The sequence below is a fragment of the Mustelus asterias genome, chromosome 7 (genome assembly GCF_964213995.1).
Source record: "Mustelus asterias chromosome 7, sMusAst1.hap1.1, whole genome shotgun sequence".
Lineage (NCBI taxonomy): Eukaryota > Metazoa > Chordata > Chondrichthyes > Carcharhiniformes > Triakidae > Mustelus > Mustelus asterias.
The window spans coordinates 91,203,519-91,230,660 of NC_135807.1; the positions used below are offsets into that span (position 1 = coordinate 91,203,519).

The 27,142-nt window shown below is 42.1% G+C and overlaps 1 protein-coding gene across 1 annotated transcript in view; it reads right to left on the reverse strand.

Annotated features, from left to right (window-relative positions):
- Positions 1-27,142, reverse strand: part of csmd3b (CUB and Sushi multiple domains 3b) — a 1,683,329-nt gene that overhangs the window by 1,000,517 nt on the left and 655,670 nt on the right. The window contains exon 5 of the mRNA XM_078215503.1: positions 7,242-7,449. Coding sequence (XP_078071629.1) covers positions 7,242-7,449 — 208 coding nt within the window. The remainder of the gene's footprint in view (positions 1-7,241; positions 7,450-27,142) is intronic.

Here is a 27,142-nt window from a genome sequence, read left to right on the forward strand (position 1 = left end):
GCCTATGATGCAATATGGTAGTTACTTATTACTCTGTACTGTGATGTCACAAAAAATCAATTTCTTTGTAAAGAATGTGCACTTAATTTTGCAGCAGTGCAGAATAATTTAGTAAAAACCAGGCTCCAAGGTGGAGTGAGGCTCTTTCCTTCTCATTCTGCTTCACTTCAGTGTCAAATTGGGTGGTGGCTCAGGATTAAGGCTGGAATTATACTATTAAAGGCAGCAATGGTGCAAAGTAAGACCAATTCATACTGCCACTACAGTTGTAATATGAATGCATACTTACAAATCTTAAAGCTAATTATATTGCCTGTTATTATTGAATTGAAAGAAAGGCAAATTGCAATAATTCCTCAAGATAATTGAAAGCTACTGTACAACAATGGAACTCCAAACCTCCTTTTTGCACGGCATCCTTCAAATCATTTGCTTATTTGGAGTACACACAGCTGCTCATGCTGCCACATGCCTTGACAATATTTCTGTGACACACATGTTATTTTCAGGTCATCTAGTCGGCTTTGAAGATTAGCTATATGTTAATTAAATCTGCAGATTTATCATTTCTTTTTTTTTTGCTGGCTTATTGCGTTGACTCACACCTGTGAAGTTATCAGTCAACTGGACATCAAATGAGCAAAACAGTAATTACTAGCTGACGAAAGTCTTTCGGTCAGGCATTTCCAATCTTCACTCGTGAAATATTGCATTCCACAGTGTCCCTGTTCTGTCTCGGACATGATAATGAACCATATTGTTCATTGGTTAAGAAAGTGCTGACAAACTAACAGTGACTGTAATGTTTCCAGTTCTGACAAAGAGGGTGGAATTCTCCCAAAACATTTCAAAATGTTGTCCCCAGCAGGAAAACCGGTGGGGTTCCCGCTGGGTGGTTTGGGGCGATTCGGTTCACAGTTCAACCACAACATATTTTTGGAGCCAGGGGAGATTCTCACTTAATTCTCCCACACTTAGGGCGGGACTTTACGGCCTCACTTGAGCAAGAGCAGAAATTCCAACCTGAGGTCAACAGACATTTCTGTTGTCCGCCCATCAACTGTTCTGATTCTGTGGCAGGCATGGTGGTAGAATTCCGGCGTTAGATTTTATTTTGGAGTGAGAACCTATTTACACCCCAAAGATAATGTCAGATAGTTCAGAATAGAGGGTTAGAAAATGAACTAGGAGAGACCATCACATGAGGCAGCAGAGGAAATTTCACTTGAATGCAGGAATGCTACAAGCTACTTAAATGCTGGATAAGTATGAAATAGAGTGACATGATGCAAATAATAGTAGCTCCAAGCAACATGGTTAACATAGTGAAGCGAAAGATAACCTGGGCAGTGGGTTAGGATAATAGCAACAGTGCAAGAATTGGCTGTCATGGGACTTTTATCCAGCTGTAACATTGTGTGTTGCCACATTACAGAACAAGTGGAGAAGCTAAAGGTATCAGAGGGCAAGCAAACAAAAATCATAGTCAATTTAGGAATCATTATTGTACATATAAATAAGTTTCAGCATTAGCAGAGGGAGTCAATAGGTTGTTGAACAAGAACTCAAGAGAAGTAATGTCTGATTGCTTTCTGTGCTATTTTCTGCACAGGTTCAGGAGAAGATGATTAAGAAGGTCAATTGGCTACAGGACTACTGAGAGAGGGAGAAAGGTTCATTGCTGGAGTATTGGAATAAATTCTCGAATAACAGAAAGCTACAATCAAAGGAGCAGTCAACATCTGAACCAAACTGGCATCCATGTCCTTGGGGAGAAGGTAAATAGAGCAATGGAATAGGATTTAAACTAATATGCCAAGGGTTGAAGAAAGGCTATGTTTGAGACTGCAGAAGCAAGGGAGGATTAGTAAAGCTGGTATGAATAGAAACCAAAAGCTTAACTAAAATAAATAGTAATAAAATATTACCATAGAAGGAAGGTGAAGATCGAAGTTTTGAGATAGTGAGAAATAACGAGACTGGGATAGATTTTGATTTCAGGTAGATTTCAGATAGGTAATCTATGGACAAGTTAGGCTGCCCACTGATGTTATCAGCGTGAAATCTGAACCATTTTGATAACCAAGGCTCATTTAAATTTAATTGGCAGGCTATTCACAAGTTTTCAATGATAGGCAGCTGATTCCTTCAGAAGACATAGTTGATGGTGGCCCCAACACCTTTATAAAGTATGCATCTCCTGTTACTATCCTGAAGTTAATGCTGACATTTTCTGAGTATCAGGCCAAACGGTGCCTCAAACTCCCAGAGTTTTGTGGATCAGGTGATGGAACGCAGGCTGACCCTGTCCCTCCTCAGATGGCAGGAGAGTGGAAAGACAGATTCTGCAGCAGGCCTAGAGGTAGGAGTCTGACAAGGTGAACCCATTGCCATCACTCGTAAGACATGGATTTGTTACCTTGACAACCAAACCCAGACAGCAGTGACTTATTCCATCCCCATTTATCTGCATAACACTTCAACACAGCATTCCCATCACCTTTCTTTAACAGGATATTTGGCAAACCAGAAAAACAGAAACAAAACAGGACCAGGAGTAGGCCATTTGGCCCTTTGAGCCTCCTCCACCATTTAATAAGATCATGGTTTGAATATTCTGGAAGAGTTGGTGAGGTACATACCCCTGCTGACTGACTGTCCTGCAGCCATTTCACGCTCAGGTGAGCATCAGTTGGCTGCAGACAGGACTTCCACCCCTCACTCGGGAGAAAGTCCCATCTTAGACAGCTGCTAGCCAATTTGACTGGCCAGCAACACTCTTGTCCCTGCAGTGACAGGAATTGCAGTAGACAGAAGAGGAAGTGCTTCAACATGCCAGAGCTCTGGTACCAGACAACAAAGTAAGTTTTGGGGTCCAAGGACAGAGAGTAAAGAAGGCATGGGGAGTGGAAAGTGGGTGATTGGGTGACTGGTGAGAGGCCAGAAAGAGGAGGAAAGCCCTGCAGCCACCTGACAAGCGGATGGGTGCCAAGTCAGATGGAGTTGCCCCCAACCCCCTGCCCACCAAAGGCCTGTTCATTTCTGGGCTTCCCCCACATCAGGTAAATCCTCCTGTCAGCTTCAAAATTGAGGCCCCAAATCTGGCCAATTAAAATTCAGACAGCTTTCCTGCATGTGCAGTTGCTAGCATGAACGTACTATTACCATCATGCCTGCAAGTACGAGGGACAGGATTTTCAAAAAAGTCAGAGTCTCGATTGGAAACAGGCCATAGTCCTGAATCCCAACATTTTGGATGAGGATGGCTCAAGGATGGATCAGCTACATGCCGGGAAGCAGCGGGAATCCAATTAAGGCCAATTATTGTCAACTAAGTTGGCTATTAATGCCCATTCCTATGCTTACTTGGTTTTTCAGTTGGCAATGCCAGCAGCCCATATTGGCCTGGACCAAGTCCAGGAGAGCAACCTCACTCTGAACCCATGAGCTAGGATGTGGACAGTGACTATGATGAGCCAAAGGCTAATGGCGGGGGGATGTTGGCCAGGAGTGACCATGGAAAGGTTGACTGTGATACAAATGTGTCGTGGGTGGAAGGGTGGATTATGTCTGTACTGAATGGAGACAGAAAGTATTGGACTAAGTTTCAAAGGACACATGCAGCAAGATTGATGTGAATCTACTCCATGCCTCGCATCCAGATATTAAAACACTGGAAGGTGGTTGGGTCATCTGGTGGGCAGGGTTGCAGTTCAGCTCAACTGAATAATGAAGGCCAATCCAGCATACAGTTTTGACTATGCAAAGGAGTTTGGTATAAAGATGGTGTGAATGGCAAATGTGCAGGAAATTCTCTCACATAGTACACAAGGGTTCTGGCAAAGACTGATGCCTCCTGCACACGCATGATTCGAGGGACACAGATTCAGCCAGTACTATCCCCTTGAATATAATGGATATTTATAGGCATGAAAACTAACAGACCCAATAAAAACAGATTTCCTTAAATTATATACATTAACAACTGTGCATCAACCACGAACAATGAGAGAGAACAGCCTTGCAATCACAGTGAAATCAGAACTTTTTAATTTCTCATCGCCTACCACTGTATCTCAGTGTTTCATCTTAGCAGGGCTGGAGGCAGCCTGCTGATCACGATGCCCTGAAATCTTTGTTGACTTTGGCAGGTGCCCTCAGGATCCTCAAGATCTGAAGGCTTGATCCGAGTCGCCTGCTTTCAGTCAGGTGCACTCTCTGCAGTCCCAGAGGCCAGAACGGAGAGGGTGATAGACAAATGGGATTTAGAAGGGCCAGGCACCCTCAGTGAGTCCCAAGTGTAGATTCCAGGGATGTCTGCCTGACACTCCTCCTCTCTTCGGGTGCCAGTGGGACCCTCCCTGAAGGGAAGGGGCACCTTGAGGTCCCCTTCTCGCATTGCATTTGCAAAAGTACACCCATGGATATAGCAAAGAAGTGCAGATCTGCATGCATCTCTGCCAGAAACTGGGCATTTTGGTGGACCAAGGTCTCTGTGACATCCATCACCCTCCCCATTGAGATCCTGATGTATGCATGTCGCAGTGCCACTTTATTAACCAGCAGGCAGACAGGCACCTCTGCCTCACCTGCTACCCTGTTGGGGACCTCTGACACCTCTGCCTGATCTTGCCCTGACACTTTCTGCATCTCAAGGACTGCTTCCTTTGGCTTGTCATTTGACTTGGACATCACACAAGACTCTTGCCCAGCAGTCCTCTGACTGTTGGTGGCTTTGGCGGTCTCTGCCTGGTGACCACCAGAATGAGAGACCCTACCTGAACTAGTTCTAGTACCCACACCAAAGTATGTATCTCTGGGCTAGTGCAGCTTTCATTACCATTTCCTGCCCTTGCCCTGAATTAGGAAATGTCACCAACTTTGCCTCCAAAGTCAGCTTTTGACTGTTTCCCTTCCTTGATTTGTCAATCTTCATTTTTGGAGATAGCCTTTTCACGTATGTCCATTGACACAGATACCTTGACCATACTTCCTCTGTCTGACTCCAGTTCCAATAAGGACTGCATTACATTTTCCCAATTTCTCTGTCTCTGCAGCAACAGTGATGCTGATTCCACCTTTCTTACCAATGCCTCTGATCTGTCTTGTTTTTATCTTGACCTCAAAGTCTTTTGTAGTTCCTGCACATCTGCTTTCATCCTTTCACTCCATCTCAGAAACACAATAGGGTTTCCCTTGTCTTCATTTTCCATTCGATTTTCCTCCACTTTCAGTGGATCATCCTCCATCATTTCCACCAGAATGATAGCACAACCAACACCCCCAAAGCCCCTTCCCTTTCCATGGTACCTTCTTGTGTGAGGACAGGAGATGCAAAACCTGCCCTTTTATCTCCTGCCTTTCCACCAAATGAAGGCTCCAAACAATACTTCCAGATAAAACAGTGATTTACTTTCATTTATTATGATTATATTCCATCGCTCCTCACGATGCAATCTCCTCAAAATTAGGGAGGCCAAATATACATTAGGTGGTCATTTTGCAGAACATCTACATTCGAGAGCAAGAATGAATCTGAACTTCCTGTTGACTGTTATTCACACAATGACCTCTCTTGTCCTCAGCCTCCAACACTATTCCAATGAAGCTCAATGTAAGCTCAAGGAAATGCACGTAGTCTTTCAATGAGGTACTTTACAGACTTGCGGACTCAGCATGGAGTTCAATCATTTCAGATCATAAACACTGTCCCTATTGTTTTTGACAGTAGCTGCCTTGCATGGCCATCCCTTTTGTCATTACTGTCAGCTATGACTCAGTTGGTAGCACTCTCACTTCTGAACCACAAGGTTGTGGGTTTAGATGAGCCTGAGCACAAAACTTAAATGCTGACACTCAGTGCAGTCCTCAAAGCACCCAGCACTTCCACAACAGCCAGCAGAGATTAACCAGAAATGACAGAATCATAAGATGGTTACAGGTAGCCATTTGGCCTGTTACATCTGTGCTGGCTCTCAGGAAGAGTAACTCACCTAGCCCCACTCTCTTGCCTTTTCCTCATTGCCCTGAAAATGCTTTTGCTTCAGATGATCATCCAATTCTCTTTCGAAGGCCTCGACTGAATCTGCCTCCACCACACACTCAGGCAGTGCATTGCAGACCCTAACCCATGCACCAGCTAACTCACCTGAAAACTGTTAATGGTCTCTTTAAGTCGTGTTGGTGAAGGGTTCATTCTGCTGCTAAATGCATGTTCAGCTCTGCAGGGTTAACGGAGGCTGTTAGCTAGAGCGGCGAGGCCTAAAATGACAGCGCTGAAGTTAAATTTTAATTCCATGCTGACTGACATTACAATCCGCCTTCTTGACAGATCCACATCTGGTTCTCACTCCTTACACCACACACTAAAGCATTCACCAAGCTGGAATTTGGAGTGGGTGCATCAGAAATAAGCGAGACTATTGCGGACACCATTTCGACAATCATTGCAATGATATACATCAGTTGATTAGGTACCAGCAAAATAACACAACAGGTCAATTAAAATCTGGCTCAAATGGTACAACTGAATTTTAATATTTCAATCAAGGTAGATAATTATATTGTAACAGATTAACTATTGGTTTGTAGTTCATAAACCTACTACTATCTGATGTAAATTAAATTTCCCTTCCTGCCCAAGAGAATAATCTGATTAATTTTCGAGATCAAACTAAAGAAATGCAGGAGAAACAAATTACTACGATTCTTCCCTCCAAAATATATCACCGAATCACAGAATTGTTACACTGCCGGAGGTCTTTTGGCCCATCTGTCAGCACCGACTCTTCTTAAGAGCATTAATACCATTCCCCTGCACTTTGTTTCTACTCAAATAATCATTAAATGCCCTCTCGAATGCCTCGATTGAACCTGTCTCCACCACTCTTCCAGTCAGTGTATTCCAAACCCCAACTAATCGTCATGTGAAAAAGTTTTTTCTCACAATGCATTTGCTTCTTTTGCAAATCACCTTAAATCTGTGACCTCTCGTTCTTGATCTTTTTATGAGGGAGACCAGTTTCTCCCCATCTACACTTTCCAACCCCATCATGATTTTGTACATACCTATCAAATCTCCTCTCAGCCTTCTTCTCTCCAAGGAGAGCAGTCCCAACCACCCAATCTACCCTCATAACTGAAGTTTCTCATTGAATAGAAACATAGACAAAGAACAGTTGGAAGACTGGAAATTGTATTTTAACACTTCATTTCGGGAAACTGAAAGATTATCCACTTACCATATCGATGGTGGCTCTGACCCTTCAATTTCTAAGTAATCATATTTTTCTTCAAGCTGAAAATCTGTGAAAATGAGAGAAATGGTGTCCCCAAGCTCCGCAGCAATAGTCCAGGTGCAGTCTGCATTATTGTAATACTCGCCGGGAAAGTTCGGGCTGGAAATAATGCCACTGGATCCTTGCAGGGTTCCACCACAGCCATCTTCAGCTATTTGGGAAAAGAAAATCAGCTGTTCAGTTTCTAGCTTTATTGTACAACAAAAACATGCATTTACATGGTGCTTTGAATATAGTAAAACATCTCAATTCAGCTTGCAAGAGAAACAATCAGACAAGAAAATTGAAACAGAGTCAAAATATGTTGCACAGGTGGTCGAAAGCTTGGCGTGTCTTAAAGGAGGAGAGAGAGAGAGAGGTGCACAGATTTAAGGAGGGAATTCCAAAGCGTGGGGCCTGGATAGCTGAAGATCGTCATCAACATGGAGTCAAAGGCGAAGGAGGGATTTGAACACAAAGATAAAGGCGAGGTGGGGAGGGAATTAATTTGTCGAGCACCACTTTTAAATATTGCTGCACAAATTAATTGTTCCCCCTGAACTTTAAGATGGAAGGGTTGGTAGATCAGGAGCCAGTGTAGATTAACAAGGTCAGGGTGATGGCTCAGCATGACTTAGTGCCACTTAAGGATATAAAACAACGGAAACTTGAATGAACTCAAGTTTGTTGAGAATGGAAGATGAGAGGCCAAACCTGGAGAGGAAATGCGACATATCCTACTGAACAATGGAACACTTCAAAAGCAAATATTGACTGCGACCTGTAAAAATATGCTTCCAATTTATGCACTTAGAATGTGATTTCCCTGCAGGAAGTATATTTACCCTCTGATTATAAATGGGTTTATCTGAAGCCTGCTGCCTAAAACTATTTTCCATTTGGCATCCAAGTTGATGTTAATGGCAAAGTGCTACTTTGGAGGAAACCTTGGCATTTTTGGCTGAGCAGACAGAACCACTTTGGCTGAATTTCATGGCTGCCATGGTGGCCCAGTCCCCCAGCTGGAGACAGTCCTGCAGTGGCCACTCTCCCTCCCGCACCCCCCCAGTCTCAACCAGGCACTTGACCCACCAGCCATTGGGGTCCCAGGGGCTTTCAGGATGATGATGCCGCTTTCTAGAGTTCCCAGCCGATCATCTGTCCGGCAGCTCTTCAGATCCAGCTGTGCCACTGGAAACAGCACCAACTGCTGAGGCTGCAGGAACACTGGGATGAAGAATTGTGATGGAAGCTCCGGAGAAGCTTCCGAAGTGGTGGCTAGAGTTATTGTGGAGAGCAGGGTCATGCCTTCCTGCAGGGTGACTGATAAAGTCACAGAGGTGCACAGCACAGATAGGCCATGCTAAATTCTCCCTCAGGTAATCCGAACAGGCGCCGGAGTGTGACGACTCAGGGATTTTCACAGTTACTTCATTGCAGTGTTAATGTAAGCCTATTTGTGACACAAATAAATAAACTTCAAAATTTAAAAACCACCACTGAGGTTAGACTAAATGGCCAGCAGTCTCCTGATTTATCCCTTCCTCCCTTCTCACATAATGGTACCACATTGGCTGTCGTCCAGTCCTTCCGGCGCCTCTCCGGTGGCCAGAGAGAAATTGAAAATTATTGCCAACGCCCCTGTTATTTTCTTCCTTGCCTCACTCAACAGCTTGGGAAACATTTAATCTGGCTCTCTTAGAACTCTACCTACGCCCTCCGGCTCCATGCATTGTGGTCCTTAATGGGCCCAACTCTTTCCCTGGTTATACCTTTACCTTTAATGCACTTGTAAAACAACTTAGGATTTTCCTTTGTTTTACCTGCCTATATTCTTTCATGTCACCTTTCTGTTCTCCCAATTTCTTTTTAAAGTTCCCTCTTGCACATTCTAATTTGTTAGATTCTATTCTGCCATAAGCCTCCCTTTTTCTCTTTATCCAATGCTGTATATCCCTCGATATCCAGGGTTCACTGGATTTGTTGGTGCTACCTCTTTTCTTTATCGGAGCATGTTCGCCCTGTACTCTCCCTATTTCCTTCTTGAGTACATCCCACTGTTCCATCACAATGTCTGCTCCCAGTCCACTCTGGCCAAATCATATCTGATCTTATTAATTAGCGATTTGATTTCTGGCCCATTGTTGTTCTTTTCTGTAACAATCTTGAATCTAACGAAGTTATGATCGCTGTCTGCAAAATGTTCCCCCACTCCCCCCGATACTGCAGCTACTTGCCTGGCTCAGTTACCTAAAAGCAAGTCTAAGACTGCCCCCTCTCTTGTAGGACCTTCTACATACTGGCTTAAAAAGCTCTCCTGGATGCATTTTAAAAATTCTTCTCCCTCTAAGCCTTTCACATTATGATTACCTCAGGTTATGTTTGGGAAGTTGAAATTCCCCACTATCACTACTTTATTACTTTTACTCATCTCTGAAATTTGCCTACATATCATAGAATCATAGAATCCCTATTGTGCAGAAGGTGGTCATTTGGCCCACCTGAGTCTGCACCGACCACAATCCCACCCAGGCCCTATCCCCATAACGCCACGCATTTACCCTGCAAAGCCCCTGACACTAAGGGATAATTTAGCATGGCCAATCAACCTAACCCGCACACCTTTGGATTGTGGGAAGAACCGGAGCACCAGGAAGAAACCCACGCAGATATAGGGAAAACGTGCAAACTCCACACAAACGGCGACCCGAGGCTGGAATTGAACCTTGGTCCCTGACACTGTGAGGCAGCAGTGCTAACCACTGTGCCACCGTGCCGCCCTTCTGCTCTTCTATTTCCTTTTAGACTGTTCAGGAGCCAGGAGAACACACCCAGCAATGAGATTGCTCTTGTTTGGTTTTACCCATATGGCTTCATTAGAAGAACTTTCTAAGATGTTGCCCCTCCTTACTGCTGTAATTGATTCCCTGATCAAAATTGTGACACTTCTCCTCTTTTATCTAATTCCCTGTCTCGCCTGATGATCCTATATCCTGAAATATTGAGTTGCCAATCCTGCCTCTCTCTAAACCATGTCTCAGAGACAGCAATGCCATTATATCCCCATGTTTTAATTTGTGCTCTCAACTTATCTGCCTGGTTTGTCAGACTCCTTGCATTAAAATAAATACCAACTAATCTTGCCAATCTCCCTTGTGTCTTAATTAGCCAATAACTTATATGCCTTCCTGATTCACTTGCTGTTTCTTCTCATTTTGGCTGTGCATCTTCCCCTGCTGAACCTTCTCTCAGGATCCCACACCCCTTCCAAATTAGTTTAAACCCTCCCCAACAGCATCAGCAAACCTCCCCACAAGGACGCCAGTACCATTTCAGTTCAGGTGCAACCTGTCCACCTTGTACAGGTCCCACTGTTCCCAAAAATGGCCCAATATGATTAACCTTCTATTTCTAAGTTCACTGGCACATGGCACCAGATGTAATCCAGAGATTACTATCTTTTGGATCCTGGATTTTAATTTACTTCCTAACTCCGTAAATTCTGCTTACAAGACCTCATCCCTTTTGATCCCGATATCATTGGTCCAATATGTACCACGATCTCTGTCTGTTTCTCCTCCTGCATCAGAAAGCCCTGCCGCCTTTCAGTGACATCCTGACCCTGACACCAGGGAGGTAACATACATCCTGGAGTCTCTTTTAAGCTGCAGAAACACGCTTCTGTTCTCTTTACAATTTAATCCCCTATCACTCGATTCTGTCCATTGTTTAGTCTTGATACTATCTTAAAAATTCAATGCTGACAAAATTGAAAATTGCCCCATTGCTGCATTACAAGCATGTGTAACAAACATGCTTTTCTTCTTGATCTCAAGGCCAAGAGATACTCTTGTCAAGAAAAATAGCACCTGAAAGGGGATTAGACCATAAGACATAGGAGCAGAATTAGGCACTCGGCCCATCGAGTCAACTCCGCCATTCAATTATGATTGACTTTTTTCTCATCCCCATTCTCCTGCCTTTTCCCCATAACCCCTGATCCCCTTATTAATCAAGAACCTATCTACCTTTGTCTTAAAGACACTCAATGACCTGACCTCCATAGCCTTCTGCGGCAAGGAGTTCCACAGATTCACCACTCTCTTACGTGTCCTTACAATTCTCTCCACAGCCAGTTTGCCCCGTCTCCTTTTATTTCATGGTAAATTATAGCTGACGAGCTCAAAATGGCCAAGCAAAGAAAGGATACTACAATAGCCTGATGGGAAAATGGCTAACTTCAGAAAAGAGGTTTTAAATCCAGGCTTTAAGTGTCTGGACTTCTCTGTTTACGTGCAACAAATGTCTTTGGTTTTATGACGGGTAATAAAGTCAGCAGGATTCTGGATAATCGTTATTTTCCACCATGACTAATCCACAGGATGGAAACAACACACATCCCTGATAACAAGCTCATTCTAATCGATCAAATGGACAAGAACCAAATACAAGATGGAATCAAAAAGGCTGAGGACAACTGTCCTAAGGTCAGGCATCCTGCAATAACCCAAACTATAATTTGAATGATGTGCCTATGATCAATGCCTATGTGTAAGAGTACACATTTTTCAGCCAAGTTCAGAGGATAAATATTAGAGTTTTAAATAATATAATTAAAAGAAAAAAAAGAGGAAACCTCACGCTTTAAGCTTGATTAAGTCTGACCCCTCTCCCCACCTAACCAGCACGAGTGGGTAGAGACACCCCTACAGGTCCATTAGGTAAGTGTAAGTAGTCAAAATCTATGTTTGTAAACTTATGATAGTAGATTTATAGGGGAAATCAAAGCACTTATTTGTAATACAGTGTAAGAGAATCAGTCCTTAGCAGTCATAAGTAAAGTTGTTTTTACATTTTCCTAATAAAGACGTGATTTGCTTTAAAGATACGAGTTTTTGTGTCTATCAATTAACTGGAACAAGAGTTTCAGTTAACATAACCATCTCGATAAAGAAAAATACCCAGGAAACTATCCATTAAACAGTAAAGCAGGCAATAGAAATATGTACATTTGAAAGGTAACATATTTCACCACTAATATATTGAGCAGATATAATTAGTGGAATAAATTACATTTTTGAGCTTCTCTTAATTAATTTTTCACATGAAAAATATTTAAATGATTTAACAAGAGAAACAGAATCCCCAGAAATGAATATATCCATGTTAAAAATAATGCTGGTTGATTGGATTGACTAGAACTGCTAAAGGCAGTGAAATATCAGATGGGGTAAGGAAGATGAACCAGAGATGAAGGGCTGTGCTTTCTTGCAAGTCAGTGAGTAACAAATGTTCAGAACATACTTCATTGCTGATCGATGGGCTACGAAGCAAAAATTCATAGCCCTGATTAGACTATTCCTCATTTGGTAAATAATGTTGTCTGGAATGGGGGATATTCACATCCTAGTTTAGCAGGAGGATGGGCAGCAGAATGAAATATTAAAGAGAAACAAGTTGTACCGAGAACTAAGTGAGAAAATAGCACAGAACAATAGTTCAGAATTGGATGGGAAAAATCAAACATGGGCAAATAGCTACCAATACAAGTTAGGTTTTCTGTGCATATGTTTAAATGCATGTAGTGTGGTAAATAACGTTGGTGAGTTTCAGGCACAAGTCACCACATGCTTCTCTGTATAGTGACTCTTGAGATCTAGCTCAAGGTAAGAGAGGAAAGGTGCTTAATATTCAAAAGTGCCAAATATCCAGGAAAGTTAGGGAAATAAAAATTTGAGGGGGTGGGGCAGTGGGGGGAGAGGCAGAAATGATACTTTTGATCAAATAAACTATTATACCAGACAGGTTTGATATAAATGAAGGGCCATAAACAATATTTATGTTGTTAGAATTAATGAAGAATAGAGGAGCAGTCCAGGTCAAAATGCAATAAATGCATGGGGACTGCACTAGTGAACTGGAGGATTTTAAACATTGCACACCTAGTTTAAAGAGTGGAAAGGCTTATCCCTCAATGATCAATTAGCCAAATACTGGTGATGGACAAACACATGACACAAATCCAGGATGAAATTAATGTGCACTTGGATAAGGATAGGCAAATAATGAAGTTATTGATGAGGACAATGTGGTTGATAAGAGCAGCATCAGGGTTAATAAGTAAAATGTGGTTTATGTTGTGTGCATGGAATTTCAAAAGCTTTTTGAGGAAGTGCCACATAATAGACTTGGTAAAATCAATGTCCATAGGAGTATGAGCAGCAGTATGGATTCAATTTTGACGAAGGACGGAAAATGGTGGGTAGTGGTGAACAGTTGTCTTTCAGACTGGAGGGAAGTATGCAGTAGTGTCTCCCAGGATCATTGTTGGGGCAATTGCTCTATATATTAATGACTAGACTTAGGTATAGAGTGCATCATTTCAAAGTTTGCAGTGACATGAAATATTGAAATGTAGTAAACAATATGGATGACAGTAACTGATTTCAGAAGGACATAAATGGATTGATAAATTGGAAGGCACATGGCAAATGTGTCGAGTGATGAATTTTGGCAGGAAGAATGAAAAGTGGTAACATAAACTAAATGGTATAATTTTCAAGCCTGTGCAGGAGAAGAGGGATCTGATGTATATACAGGGATCTTTGAAGCCAGTAAGATAAGTTGCGAATGTTTTAAAAAGCCAGGCCCAGGTTTCATTCATAAAGGCAGAAAAAAATGTAAGGCCATTATGCTAAACCTTTATATAAAAAGTAAGCTGGTCCGGCCTCAGCAAGAATGACCAAGAATTATGTTCAATTGCAGTTACTGTACTTTAAGATGTCAAGACCTCAGAGAAAGTGCAGCGGGATTTGTTTAGAATGAAACTAGAGAAAGATGAGCTGTTCAAAAATCATGAAGGGTTTTGATAGAGTAAGTGAGGAGCAACACTTTCCAGGAGCAGAACGGTCAGTAACCAAAAGACACGGATTTAGAGTGATTGGCAGAAAAACCAAAGGTGGTATGAGAGGGATAAAGATTGTGCAGGAAGTTATGCTGATCTGGATTGCATTGCCCGAAAGAAAGGTGGAAGTTGATTAATTAACAATTTTCCAAAGGGAATTGGATACATACATGACAATGAAAGAATTATGGGACATTGGGACAAGATTGGGCAGTGGACTGATTGACTGCTCTTTCAAAGAGCTGGTACAGGTATGATGGGCCAAATGGCCGAATTAGATGCTGTATCATTTTATGATTCTATAGTACTTAGCCACAAAATGGAGTTTTATCATCTAATCTTCTACAATTAATGTTATTCAGGAATGTCTTTAAGTAGCAATGAACTGTGATTGAAACAACTTATTCATATAGTACATATCACCTGATACAACAAGTCAGAATTGACAAAATATATATAAATCAAACTTCCACACCATATAAAAATAATGGATCCATGGCTATTCTTGGTGATGTAAAAACAACTCACCAATGCTGGTTCTTATTCGGGAAAAATTCTACTCTTTTATAGACCTATAAGCTGACCTTCAGTCAGAAAGATAGTCTTCCATTACTGACAAATCATTGATCGAACTACAAAATATAATGAGCCATAAATAAAATTCTAATTCCCAAGTGGAACCAATAATAAATCTTTATTATTAAAACATTGAAAGGAGCACATCATCAGAGTATAAAATATACCCGTTCTTCATGGTCAGTGCCTCAGTTCCTAACATTAGGTGTCATTTTTATTATAAATCATAATAGAATGAAGTCTATAATAGAATTTTCTATTTGCATTAATTGCTTATGGAATCCAGTAGACTCGCCATGTAATCATTGTGGGACTGGATTTCAGAAGCAAATTTGAAATCTTGGTCCAACTGACGGTAAATTTGCTTCCAAAGGGAATGCTTTTGTGCAGAAAAAAGCCACTTGCTAAAAGGTTATTTGTTCCACTCTATCGCATTCGTCAGCTGTAGTACTTAATTTTGATAGAGTTCAGCTTGGCTTGACAAGAAGAGAAGATTTAGACAAGGTCAACTTTTCCATCTATGATTATCTTCCTTATTTTCTACATGTATAAGCACTTTCCAACTTATTTCGCAAACATTATTATAATACTTGCAAATCTAAGACATGATTCATGCAACCCCTTAATCTCTAAATTATATTTAATCTTTGTACTCTAAAATAAGAATTCATAAAATTCAAAGCATTTATTGACAACTGCCTGAAAATTATAACCATAAATAGAAAACAAACAGCAAAACATATGGCTTGTATGCAATATAAAAACACATCTCAATTTGAAAAATAATGGCGCCACATTTTTTAAAAATATTAAGATTGTGGAGAAGATTTACTGTAATGTATCAGGGATGTGGGCTTTGTATTATTGAGAAAACTAGAGAAATTGGAATTATTCTCCTCAGAGCAGAGAAGAGATTTAATATCACATAAGAATTTGAGAGGTTTTGATTGAGTAGATGGAGAGAAACTGTGTCCATTGGCAGGAGGGCTGGTCACCAAATGATTTAAAATAACTTCCGAGAAACCAAGGACAGACGTGGAGAATTATTTTTTAAACTCAGTGGGGTGTTGAGATCTAGGCTGGTATTTTCCAGCCTTTCGTGCCCCACTGTCGCTTCAAGCGAGGAAGGAGAATTTGGCCCTCAGCCAAATCTCCATTCACTACAGCGAGATCAAAAGGGTAGGTGAAGTAGATTCAATAATAACTTTGAAAAGGGAATTGGATCTCCACTTAAAAAGGAATGATTCACATGGCTATGGGGAAAGAGCAAGGGGAGTGGTACTAACTGGTCACTCTTTCAGAGAGCTAGAACAGGCATGTTGGGCTAAATGGCCCTCTGTGCTGTACCATGCTCTGCCTTCATCACCGTACCAGAAAAAGATGTACCGAGCTATTCAGACACAGCAATCATTATTCACCCCAAAATTGTACCTTGGAGCTCATTATCCATACCAAAGACTTACAATAAGCAAAAGAACCAGTTGACATAATTATTCCGTCCGGGCTAAGCCTACTTTCCTCATAGAATCATAGAAACCCTACAGTGCAGAAGGAGGCCATTCGGCCCATCGAGTCTGCACCGACCACAATCCCACCCAGGCCCTACCCCCACATATTTTACCCGCTAATCCCACTAACCTACACATCCCAGGACTCTAAGGGGCAATTTGTTAAACCTGGCTAATCAACCTAACCCGCACATCTTTGGACTGTGGGAGGAAACCGGAGCACCCGGAGGAAACCCACGCAGACACGAGGAGAATGTGCAAACTCCACACAGACAGTGACCCGAGCCGGGAATCGAACCCGGGAACCTGGAGCTGTGAAGCAGCAGTGCTAACCACTGTGCTACCGTGCTTCTTTGTGTAACTGACTGTTGTTGAGATTATGAATAAGAAATGAGCAACAGGAGTTTCTAATGGAAGGGAGAATGGTTGAATTGATGTACGAAGGGGATGTAATTGAGTATAATGTGGGAGTAAAGCTTTGATGCTGTGTCACTATTAAACTTGTCAGTGTATATGACAAATCCTTGGGATTTAAGTGTCAGAAACCACACTGTCAAGAGAGATTAAAAAGTATTTTTCAAATGTAGATTTGAATTTCATATCTTCTTTTGAGAGTACCTCCTATATACCTTCAATCTACTATGGAAATCTCAATATAATTATCAGTGGCAACTAACTGACAAGCTAATGATTGTACTTAGCTCTCCAATGTTCTTTTATTGGAGGAAGGAACATTTTACAGCAATCATAACTTCAAATGCTTTTTTAAACTATTGTTTTCACTGTAACACTTCTTCATTTTCAATTATTTTAGAAGAGATTTTTAATAATTATTTCATGGGATGTGGCCATCACTGGCTGGGCCAGAATCTATTGCCCATCCCTAATTGCTCTTGAACTGAGATGACTTGCCAGGTCATTTCAGAGGGCAATTAAGAGTCAACCATATTGCACTGTGCCTGGAGTCACATGTAGGCCAGACTGGTAAGGATGGCAGATTTCCTTCCCGAAAGGAAATTAGTGAACCAGATGTGTTTTACAACAATCGATGATAGTTTCATTATAATTACTGGGATCAGCTTTTTATATTCCAGATTTATTAATTGAATTTAAATTCTACCAGTTGTTGTGCTGTAATAAGAACTGGTGCCCATCAAACCATAGAAGCCCTACAGAGCTGAAGGAGGTCATTTGGTCCATTGAGTCTGTACCAACTCTCCAAAAGAATAGCTTACCCAGCTCCTCCCCTCTATCTTATTCCCACGCATTTTGCATGGCTAATCCACCCAACCTACACATCTTGGGACACTAAGGGCCAATTCAGCACGGCCAATCCATCTAACCTGCACATCTTTGGATTGTGGGAGGAAACCAAAGCACCCGGAGGAAACCCATGCAGACACAGGGAGAATGTACAAACTCGACAGAGTCACCCAAGACCGGAATCAAACTCGGGTCTCCGGCACCGTGAGGCAGCAGTGCTAACCACTATGCCACAGTGCCACCCTTCCCAAAGCATTAGCTAGGGCCTCTGGATTACAGCCCAGTGACATTATCACTATACCACCATCTCCATCATCCTGTGCTATTTTCATGATAAGCTATTAAATAGCTGAAATTACAGAGTAAGCCAAATTCATATGCAATGGATTCAGAAACACTGGACCATCCACTTGCTTACTTCTATCTATTAATCTGCTGTGAAACCTTCTAGATAAAGATCTTCCAAATTGGACAATCCTGTTGAATGCTCATTTCAACAAATGCACCTCATAGAAAACTTTCATTCTCTACACCTTAAATACATCTTTGATATCAAAAGATATATTGTAGTAATTCACCTTCTCCAGCAGGGCTCTGAAATACTTAGCTGTAGCGTTGGGATCAATGTGGATCTTGGCCTTGCTCCCTTTGATTTTTCTCCATCCCCCTTGGGAAACTCCAGGGTATCCACTAATAACTTTGAACGGTCCCCAAAGCCTAGCCTGAAGATCTCCAACCAGTTCAGCCAGATCTGCTGCAGCTAATCTCTCTCCAAAAAGTTTCCCCGTACAATTATGTGTGGGCAATGAGCTGATCGCTGCCTGTAAGTTACTGGCGCCATTGTGGTACCTTTCATTTGTAAAGGTTCCCCTGTGTAGGGGGCTAGTCTGGCCATCATATCTTCCAACCTTAAGATTTAGATGCCAGATTGGAAACATTTGTATGTTGGTACTCAGATAACTGAGACTGTAGCTCCCATGTCCACCTCGATCTTCAAGGGATAGCCAATCACCAGTAATTCTACCATCATTGGGGCAACTTTTGCTGTGATGATACAATTCAGTTGTTCTGTCCCTGTCTCTCGAAGAGAGGATAACTGCACGGTACGGACAGTTACCAGCCTCGGTATTTTCACTAGGCAGCACGTACTTTGCCTGTTCCTGAAATTTTGCCTTGGCTGTGCCCTTTGACAGTGCTTGCAATAACCCATCATCTGGCAACTGTACCTTTCTGGGGTATGTTCTTAAATACCCTTGGCATTGTTGCTGTCTTTCCTTGTCTGTCAGGTGGTAATATTAAGGTTGGTATACCGGAAGGGGTCCTTTAACACCTGAATTACACAGCCACTCTTCATTCAGGACTGACTACATGAGAACCCTCCCTGTATTTGAAGGATACTGCTGCCTGATGCCCCCTATATTTCCTGAGCCTCTTTACCTGCATTCTCAAGTGATAAGACTATTTCAGTAGCTTTATTTAAGTCCAAATTAGGTTCTGTCAACAGTTTCTTTTGAATGGTTAGGTCATTTGTGCCACATACCAATCTGTCTCACAACATTTTATGAAGAGACGGTCACAACATTCGGACAATTTACATGACCTAACCCAGAGCTTAGTGTCATGTTCCCCAGGAATTTTCCCAGCCATGTTGAAGCGATATCACTGAAGGATTACAGAGGTGTTATAATCCAGGACAAAAACTCCAAGGTGTTTTATGAAGTCAACCTAGCCCATAAGTTTTGCACTTGGAATTTGGCATGGGTAAGCATAAGCTGTTTCACTTCAGGTATGATTTAAGTAACCCTTTTATCTTTTTTAGAAGTAAAGCTTTTATCAAACAAAGTTTATTTAAGAATACAGTTAACACGTAGAAAGAAATTTAGCAAGAATTTTTACCAATTACAAACAAGAAAAAAATAACCATGATACTGAATAAACCTTAACAGTGCAATGTACTCTTCCAACCAAACAAACCTCCTTACAAACATACACCAGTCCCAGGTTTAGCACAGAAAACAAGGATGCTTACATGATGCTGAATTTTTCAAGCTCTGCAACACCTGCTGTGAATTAGTCCTTTGGATAGAGAATTAAAACTCTGACTTCCCAGCCCTGTAACTTCCAGTGGACCTTGAGGTAGAGATAGAGCCACTGTTGGCCTCTCGCTTTTAACCAGCAAGCCACATCAAGAGACAGAGGCAATCCTTGCCTCTAGTTACTAGCCATCCAACCACCAAGAACTAAATTTCCAATACGAGGGAGAGACACAGAAATACTGCTTTTCAATCTGGAGTCCAATAGCTTCTAACTAGCCAGCAGCCAAAACTGAAAGTAAAAGAACACTTGGGAGAGAGAAAAAACTGTCCCACCTAACCTGTCGATCAATCTTCTCACAACAATTCACAAAAGGTCAAACGCCCAGAGAGTACATTAGGCCCAGATTAAAAATAAACAAAACCCCATTTAAACAATTTAAGCAGCAATAAAAGATGCTACTACAGACCTCACGGTGCCAATAACAAAAACAAATAAAAAGGCTTGCTTATAGACTGCAGAGAACATAATTCAAATAGATTTCTTAAAGACACAGTAGCGTCATCGAGAACTTCAGGTTGTAGTGTTTTTTTAAACAGGTCTAGTAGCTCCTTAAAAATTTTTGAGTCAGGGCCATCGGATAGGCCAGGCTTTTTAATCACACAGAAAGTCAGTGCCCCGCATGTTGTCAACAATATCACCTATTGTTTTTCGCATGAAAGAAGTAACTTATGTACTCTGTATATTGGGCCCAGTCTTCGCCACTGGTCATAGGGCTCATGTAGGCATAATGGCTTCTTCTTACAAGAGAAGATTCTAGACTTACAGGGGTTGTCTGGAGCTGGAAAAAAAGTTCTCCTTGTTGCCACTGTATTCATTCAGCCAAGCGCCAGTTTCCTGTCACCAAACACCTTTTATTGTGCACCATGAGAAGGGCCATGCCTGCAGCTTCCAGCCAGACAATCGACAACTCTGGACCTACAATGCGGGTCCGGCTTGAGCAGTGGGTTTAAAACCCCTGATGACTGCTTCTCTTTGTGTGAGCCTCTCCTCGCTCAACAAGGAAGCTCATCAATAATACCCCATGGCCTTCATGGTCATCATAACATATATGTATCGAGCTAATAAAAGAACATTTGTTGCTTGTCCATCATACTGTTTCATACTCACAATTTTTAAAATGCAAATATTTTCGAGATGATTGTCTCAAATTTTATATTCATACGAGAGTGACAATGAGTGGTACTGATTAGCAAGTAGGAAACAGGACTAAAAGCTGTCACTCATGATGTTCATAGAAACAAGGCCAGTTTGCAAAAGCAACCAAGAAAGATAAACCAATTAAGTTGGCCAAAATAATTCCTCAAATCTTATGCCAATTTATTCTTCAAACGGCCAACATCACAAGGGTAAAATATTGAAAATAAAGATTGTAATGTAAAACATATAACATCAGATCTTTAACAATAAAAAGACCAAATATAGTTATCAGATTGCCTTCTGTAACATTCAATATTTACGTAAGAACTTAAGAAATAGGATCAGGAGTAGAGCATATGACCCCACGAGCTTGCACCAGCACTTAATACAATGATAGCTGATAGTCCCCAACTCCACTTTCCCAACCGCTCCATATACATCTTGACTCAGAGATCAAACATTTATCCATCTCAACCTTGAATATACTCAATGTGGGAGAATCCAAAACCCTTTGGTGTAGAGAATTCCTAAGATTAACAACCCTTTGAGAAATCTTCATAAAGTTCTGCTCATCTCAGTCCAAAATAATTGACTCCTTTTGAAACTGTACCCATCAAGGGGAACCAACCTCTCAGTGTCTATCCTATCAAGTCCTTTCTGAATCCTGTAAGTTTCAATGAAACCTTCTCTCATTTATTCTAAACTCCAGAGAGTGCAGGCCCAATTTGCCCCATGTCTCACCATAGGAATCAAAGAAACCAATTTAATGAACACTCACTTTGCCTATTTCAATATCCTTTCTTAAACATGGAGGCCAAAACCATGCATAATACTCATGAGGCAGGCTTACTAAAATGCTATCTTCATATGATCCATCTCTGACTCTTCTCTTGCCATCCTTGACCTCTCCGTCACCAATTCTTATGATAGACTGTCCACCAGTGTCCATTACAAGCCCACTGACTCCCACAACTACCTTGACTGCAGTTCTTCAAACACCATATCCTGTAAGGACTCTATTCCATTTCCTCAGTTCCTTCGCCTCCACCGCCTCTTGTTCTGATGATGCCACTTTCCATAATGGCACTGCCGATATGTCTTCTTTCTTCCTAAATCGTGGTTTTCCACTCACTGTGGTTGACAGCGCTCTCAACCATGTCCAACCAATCTCCCGGGACACTGCTCTCACCTCCTCCCTCCCAGAACAAGGATAGGGTGCCCATTGTCCTCACTTTTCACCCCACCAATCTCCGCATTCAAAGGATCATCCCCCAGCATTTCTGAGAACTCCAGCATGATGTCACCACTCAAACACCTTGCCTTCACACACCCGGTCAGCATTCTGCAGGACTGTTCTCTGCGGGACACCCTGGTCCCTCCTCCATCACACCCAATTCCTCACCCACCGCCGATGACACCTTTCCATTTAATTGTAGAAGGTGCCACATCTGCCCCTTTACCTCCCCCCTGCTGACCATCCCAGGTCCCAAACACTCTTTTCAAGTGAAGCAGTGTTTCATGTGACCTTTCTGTCACTTGCCATTTTAACGCACCACCCTGTTCTTTTGTCCACTGATTATCCTTGGCTTTTTGCAATGTTCTCGTAAACCCCAATGCAAACTGGAGGAACAGCACCTCATCTTCCAATTGGGCACTTTACAGATTTCCGGACTGAACATTGAGTTTAACAACTTCAGAGCATGAACTGTCTCCTCCACCTTCATCCAATTTATTTCATTTAATTTCCAATCTTCATCTTAATCGTCCATTTTTATTACTTCAAATGTTTATTTTTCCACTTCAGAGATCTTGCTCTTCATCTTGTCTTCCCAAACCCCCCACCCCCCAGGGTCAACTGCCACATTTCTCAAGTTGTCCATTGACAATCTCTACCTTTGTTCTGCCATTCGTACATTCCGATCTCTTAATGGACGCTCTTTGCACCTTCCTCAGCCTTTATCATCACAATTTACATTTTGTTTCTCCAATTACAGTTCTCCCCACCCTCATTATATAAATCTTGTCCTTTTTTCTTTGTCTTATTTCTGACGAAGAGTCATCCTGACTCAAAACGTTGGTTCTATTCTCTCTCCACAGATATTGTCAGACCTGCTGAGCTTTTCCAGTATTTTCTGTTTTTGTTACTAAAATGTTATACAATTGTACCAAGTTTTCTTTGTTCCTATACTCCAGTCTCCTTGCAATAACATCATTTGCCTCTCTAGTTGCTTGCCAAACCTGAATGTGACTTTCTGGGCCAAATTTTTGTGCTGGAAGCAGGAATTGGGAGGTGGCACCATTCACATCATCCTGACCTATTTTCTGTCACAAGGCTGCGAGAAAACAGGGTGTCCCCAGCGGAAGACCACACTTTATGCTGGAGCAGGGTCTGTCCTCTCAATCGGCAGACATCAGGCAGGAACTGTGGCTGACAACGCTGGAGTGATCCTGCTGAATGACCCACTGCGGCTGCCATTTTTTTTAAAGAGTTCAAATGATCCCTTAGTGCTAACAACCGGTGTGAGCCTCAGAGGCTAGCATTGCAAAATGCAGTGCAGTGTCTCCTGGGCCCTAAAGAGGGTCCATCAAAATGGGTAGCTGTCCAGAATTTGGCCTTCGATTGAGCCATCCCCATTTTCCTCTCCCTCCACCCTGATTGACGTCCCTCAACATGAGTATGCCTTCAATGACACCTTTAAGACCCTAAACATCCTTTCACTTGCCTTTCAAGATCTTCTGCCCTGTCCCCATGGCTGTTCCCATTTCTTCTCAGTCAGTAGGTTTATGGAGGGCTTTGAAAGCCTGCTTGCATGATGGAAATCTTGAAAAGGTCCGATTTGGGTTTTATCGATATGAGCAGGTGTCGGCTTCCTGGCCTGTGCCCTTACCTGTGTTCCACAAAATGTGCACTGCTGGAAATGAAGGTGGGACTTCCACCAGCGTCGCTCAATATCTATTTATTTCAGTTACCTCACTTCCGTTTGGTCTCATTTTTGGACTGCAAAATGCTCTCCCATTATATTCTCCATGGGAACACACCCATGTCTCCCTGTGAGATATTAAAGAGTTAATGTCCACTGTAGAGGGCAAGGTGAACTATTGGGCTTGCAAGAACGGCAGAGAAACAGCTCATGGGAGCAAACTGACAGAACAGGTTAACCACAGGCTCCAGCTTGCTGAGCTCGGCTGGGGCGCGAGTCTAGCTGAGTACGTGATAATGTTCTCTTTTGCGCTAACAAATGGCGTATCCTAAAGACATTATGCTTATGTTCTGATGGGTGGAGGTTGTAAGTAGTAAATGCATATTTTAATAGGATGTTCTTTCTTATACAGCAATTCCTGTAACTACTCGTTTTTGATTGAATCGGGTGATGTGTGTTAAGTCTTGTTTGAAATCACATCTACCTGATGGGATTGTAAACTGTATAAAAGGGGTCAGCCTTGTTGCTTCGGGGAGCTTTTGCGAACTGACTCCCAGCACGGAGTGAAAGTTACGTAGCAAAAGTTTGCCAGCTTGCATATGTAAGACAAATAAAGAACTTTTGAATCGGACAACAGTTGGTGTTTGCCTTTGTATCAGGGACGGAAGAGTCTCACGAAAAACAAACTTAACACCTGAACATCGACAATTAGAAATTTTGAAAAATAGTCTGCTTCCCCATTCTTCTTACCAAAGTAAATAAACTCACACTACCCCACATTATACTCCACCTGCCATGTTATTGTCCATTCACTTAACCTGTCCCCTTATTCTTTCATGGGATATGGACGTCACTGGCAAGGCCAGAATTTGTTGTCCATCCCTGATTGATCTTAAGCTGAGGGCAGTTAAGACTCTATCACATTGCTATGGGTCACGTGTGTAGACCAGACCAGGTAAGGGTGGCAGATTTTCTTCCCTAAAGGACATGACCAAGTGGGTTTGCCCAGCAATCGATGACAGTTGTTGTGGTCGCCATCACTGAAACCAGCTTCATATTACTGATTTATTAATTGAAGTTAAATTTCAAAAGCTGCCATTGTGGGCCTTGAACTTATGTCCCTAATGCATTAGACAGGGCCTTTTGTTTACTAACCCAGTGGAATTACCACTGTACTACTATCTCCGCTAACATCTATATCTCTTTGCAATTAGCTTTGTATCATCAGCAAGCTTAGATATAACTCTCTTTGTTCAAATAATTAACTTAGATTGTGAAAAGGTGAGCACCCAGCACTAATTCTTGAGGCACTCGAATGGTTAGAGCCCTGTTTATCTCCTCTCTATATACCTGACTGTCAAACATCCTCCATCCATGCCGATATAAGACCTCAAGCTCCATGAGCCTTACCTTTTGTGTGACAAATTGGACAAAGTTGGAAAGTTCACATGTTACATTCACTACTTCCACTTTATCCACAAAACAAGTTAAATTCTTTAAAATGTTGATAAATTGGTCAAATATAACCATCCTTTCATAAAGACTCAGTGATCATATTATGATTTTCAAGGTGCATTGTTAAGACTTCCTTAATAATAGATTCGAGCATTTTCTTGACAGCTGATGTCAGGCTAATTGGCTTGTAATTCCCTATTTTCTCTCTCTCTCCACTTTCTTGAATATTGATGTTGCATTGTTAAATTCCAAAACACGAAGTCTGTTCTCCAGAGAACTTTGGGAACTCGTTACCAGTGCATCCACGATTTCTGCAGCTACCTCTGTTACAACATTAGGATGTAGGCCACCAGGTCTTCAGGATTTGTCTGCTCTCAGTCCCTCAAGTTCCTCTAATTCTATTCTCTGCTGATGTGAATAACATTATGTTCCCCACTCTTATTAGTCTCTTGGTTACCACTTAAGTAGGCAGGAGGCCTCAAGCCCAAGAAGGATAAGTTACAGAAAAAGTTAGTAATACCCGAACTAAAGTTTAAAGTTTATTTATTAGTGTCACAAGTAGGCTTACATTAACACTGCAATGAAGCTACTGTGAAAATCCCCGAGTCGCCACACTCCAGCACCTAACCAGCACAACTTTCAGTCTGCAGGAGGAAACTGGAGCACCCAGAAGAAACCCACGCAGACACAAGAAGAACATGCAGACTCTGCACAGACAGTGATCCAAGCTGAGAATCGAACCCGGATCCCTGGTGCTGTGAGGCAACAATGTTAACCACTGTGCCACCGTGCTGCCCTAACAAGTAATGTCCTAAGTTAGTAATGCCTCAGGAGGCTAAAAGTTATGTGGTTAGCACATTTAGACAAATGGTCATCTCAAGGGACTGGAGGAAAGAAGGGTGGCCACCAGGCAATCCATGAGAAACAGGTTGGTACTGTCCGACCCTTGGGGTCCTGCTCTCAAATCGGTTTTCCATTTTGGAAGCTGATGATGGTGCTAATTCCTCAGGGGAGTGCAGTAAGAGCCAAGCTTCTGGCACCACAAGCAGCATGACTGTACAGGAGAGGAGGAAGAAGGAAGGAGGAGTGATAGTGAAAGAGGATTCATTAGTTAGGGGAACAGATAAGGCATTTCTGTGGCGGCTGATGTGACTCCAGGATGGTGTGTTGCCTCCATGGGGCCAGGGTCAGGAATGTCACTGAATGGCTGCAGGGTATCCTAAAGGGGGAGAGTGATAAGTCAGAGGTCGTGGTGCACGTTGTTACCAATGCTTTAGGTAGAATAAAGGATGAGGTCTTACATCAAGAATTCAAGAAGCTAGATGGCAGATTGAAAAGCAGGACCTCAAAGATTGCAATCTCTTGCTACTCCCAGTGTCACGTGCTCGCGAGTACAGAAACAGGAGAAAAGGGCAGATAAATGCATGGCTCAAAAGATGTTGCAGGAAGGAAGGTTTTAGATTCCTGGATCACTGGGACTGTTTCTGGGGAAGGTGGCACAGCAAGTGAGACTGTCTGCACCTGAGCCAGAAGGGACCAACATTGTTGTGGGTGGGTTTGCTGGTGCTTTTGGGAAGAGTTTAAACTAGTTTGGCAGGGGGGAGGGACACACAGCATTAGTTCAAGAGGGACACAGCATACTATAGTAAAGGAATCAAGACAGAGGGAGTCCAGCCATATTGAGTTCCAAGTAAATTAGATGATGGCCTCAACTTTAATGCTGAGAATATTATTGGTACGACTGATGAGTTAAGGGCGTGGATTGACATGTGGAATTGGGATACTGTTGCCTTACATGGTTGACGGAGGGACAATGACTGACAACTCAACATTCTGGGGTATAAGATCTTCAGGTGAGACAGAGGAGGGTGTAGAAGTGGAGGTGGTGTCACATTAATTAAGGAATCAATTACTGCAGTAAGGAGGGATGAAATCTTGGAAGGGTCTTCAAATGAGGCTTTGTGTGCATAGTTTAAGAATAAAATGGGGGCAGTCGCATTGTGG